Genomic DNA, 2,151 nt, shown 5'->3' on the forward strand with positions numbered 1-2,151 from the left:
TGTATATAGTGAACAATCGATTCTCGAGCCATCGATATCAACCTATTCAGCACCACCGCCATGGACAGCACCTGCTAACGTTGCACGTAAGAAGGTTTACCTTAAGCAGCATCCTAAGGTATAGTTCGTGGAACAGACCTAGGAAAGGTATACCCCTAGTTAAGGTGTATCTTTAGAGTCTTCGTAGCGCGCTAAGAGACACCGTTATCGGGAAACGCAGCCCAGCTCCGGATGGAGTTACGCAGTTGAGCATGTAAATGCTGGAGTGGAAGCAGCGGAGGAGCGGGTGATCGGACTGGAGTCTGCATTGGGAGGCCATTCGGACTCTATTACTACCCTGGAAAAGGAGTTTAATGTCATGAAAAAGGAACTGGCCCTGCTGAGAGAATGGAGTGAAGATCTCGAGGCGAGGTCTCGCCGCTCAAATCTTCGTATTACGGGAGTTAAAGAGGGGCGAGAGCACGGTAAACGTATCACTGCATTCATAGCCGGTCTCCTGAAAGATGCTTTGAACCTCGAGAAGACTCCACTTTTGGACCGGGCTCATGGCACCCTTCGCAGCAAACCAGTTGACGACAATGAACCGCCGCGTGCCTTTGTAGTGAGATGCCATTATTTCTCTGAAAAAGAGGACATCTTGAAGAAAGCCATAGAAATGAAGATTTCTGGTTTAAACTGGTCCTTTGCTGGTTTAAACTGGTCCTTTGCTGGTTTAAACTGGTCCTTTGCTGGTTTAAACTGGTCCTTTGCTGGTTTAAGCTGGTCCTTTTGCTGGTTTACGCTGGTCCTTTTGCTGGTTTATGCTGGTCATGTGCTGGCAAAGGACCAGCTTTAAGGACGCGGTGAAAGCTAAAGACTTAATTCTGAAGTACCTTATGTGCAAAGATAAGTGACGATTGCACACATACCAGCGGTCAGCAGTTGGTCAGGCTTTCTGATTTATTGAGTGATGAAGCTCCAGTTTGGTTACTGATGGAGCAGTGTGTAATCCAGTATCTCTACGTTCACTGCTCTGTGCTCCAATCCCAGTGAGCAAACACTATTCTACGAATAACCCAGTTGTCTGTGGATCACTCAGAATATGGTCACAGTTCAGACTTCACTTTAATAGTAAACAAGCGTTGCCTTCTGCCCCTATTCTGTTGAATATTTTGTTTCCTCCTTCTCTTATAGATTCAGCATTTCAATTGTGGTCTAAAACGGAATTAGTTGTGTTAAGGACCTTTTTAAAGACGGCATATGTATTTCATTCCAACAGCTAAGAATGGAGTTTGAGATCCCTCAGTCTAATTTTTGTAGGTAATTACAGGTCCGTAGCTTCATTAAAAAACATTTATCTCCTTCCTTGAACCAACCTGAAGGGGGCTGGATAGATGAGTTGTTAAATATGGACCCTTTTCGAAGGGGTATGTTGTCTATTCCAGTGTTTCCCAACCGGGGTGCCGTCTGTCGAGAGCAGGGGTGCCGTGTAAAAAAATCATTTTTTAATATTTTTAAATTGCTAAAATGTTCAAAAAAGCATATATTATATAATATCCATTTCTGATGTCGCCAATAATTAGAGATGCACTGAAATTTCGGCTGCCGAAAATGAGTTCACCGCTCAGGTTTCACTTTCACGTGGTGTTACACGGAGACCACAACAACACACAGATAATAAAAATAAGATGTGAATAAGATACACATGCATAAATATAAACCACAAAAAATAATAAATTGTATGTACAGGTCTGCTATAGATAGAATAGAATAAAATAAAATAAAGTTGTAGGGATGTACTAGGATTTAAGGTGATAAATATAAGGTTATTGAACATACTTTAATTGCACAATGGGAGAAAATTAACTGTTCATGAGGTAGATTGCCTGGGGAAAGAAATTGTTCTTGTGCCTGGCTGTCCTGATATTCGGTGCTCTGTAACGCCGACCAGATGGCAAAAGTTCAAAAAGGAGATGGCTTGGATGTGATGGATCCAGAGTGATTTTCTGAGCCCTTTTCCTCACTCTGGATGTATACAGTTCTTGGAGGGTAGGCAGGGGGGCACCAATAATCCTTTCAGCAGTCCGAACCATTCTCTGTAGTCTTCTAAACCAGACAGTTTGGTCTGGTTTGTATAAATAATGATATTTGTGCTATCATTATTAATTTCTT

The 2,151-nt window shown here is 42.4% G+C and overlaps 1 protein-coding gene across 1 annotated transcript in view; it reads right to left on the reverse strand.

Moving 5' to 3' along the window:
- The window catches only part of LOC107727999 (oocyte zinc finger protein XlCOF6-like), a gene marked incomplete at its 3' end in the record, with an annotated part of 12,134 nt that extends 11,521 nt beyond the window's left edge, over nucleotides 1-613 (reverse strand). The window contains exon 1 of the mRNA XM_016538050.1: nucleotides 439-613. Coding sequence (XP_016393536.1) covers nucleotides 439-613 — 175 coding nt within the window. The remainder of the gene's footprint in view (nucleotides 1-438) is intronic.
- Between the last annotated feature and the right edge of the window lie 1,538 nt (nucleotides 614-2,151).

This window comes from Sinocyclocheilus rhinocerous, unplaced genomic scaffold, assembly GCF_001515625.1.
Source record: "Sinocyclocheilus rhinocerous isolate Xijiao unplaced genomic scaffold, SAMN03320098_v1.1 scaffold6693, whole genome shotgun sequence".
Taxonomy (NCBI): domain Eukaryota; kingdom Metazoa; phylum Chordata; class Actinopteri; order Cypriniformes; family Cyprinidae; genus Sinocyclocheilus; species Sinocyclocheilus rhinocerous.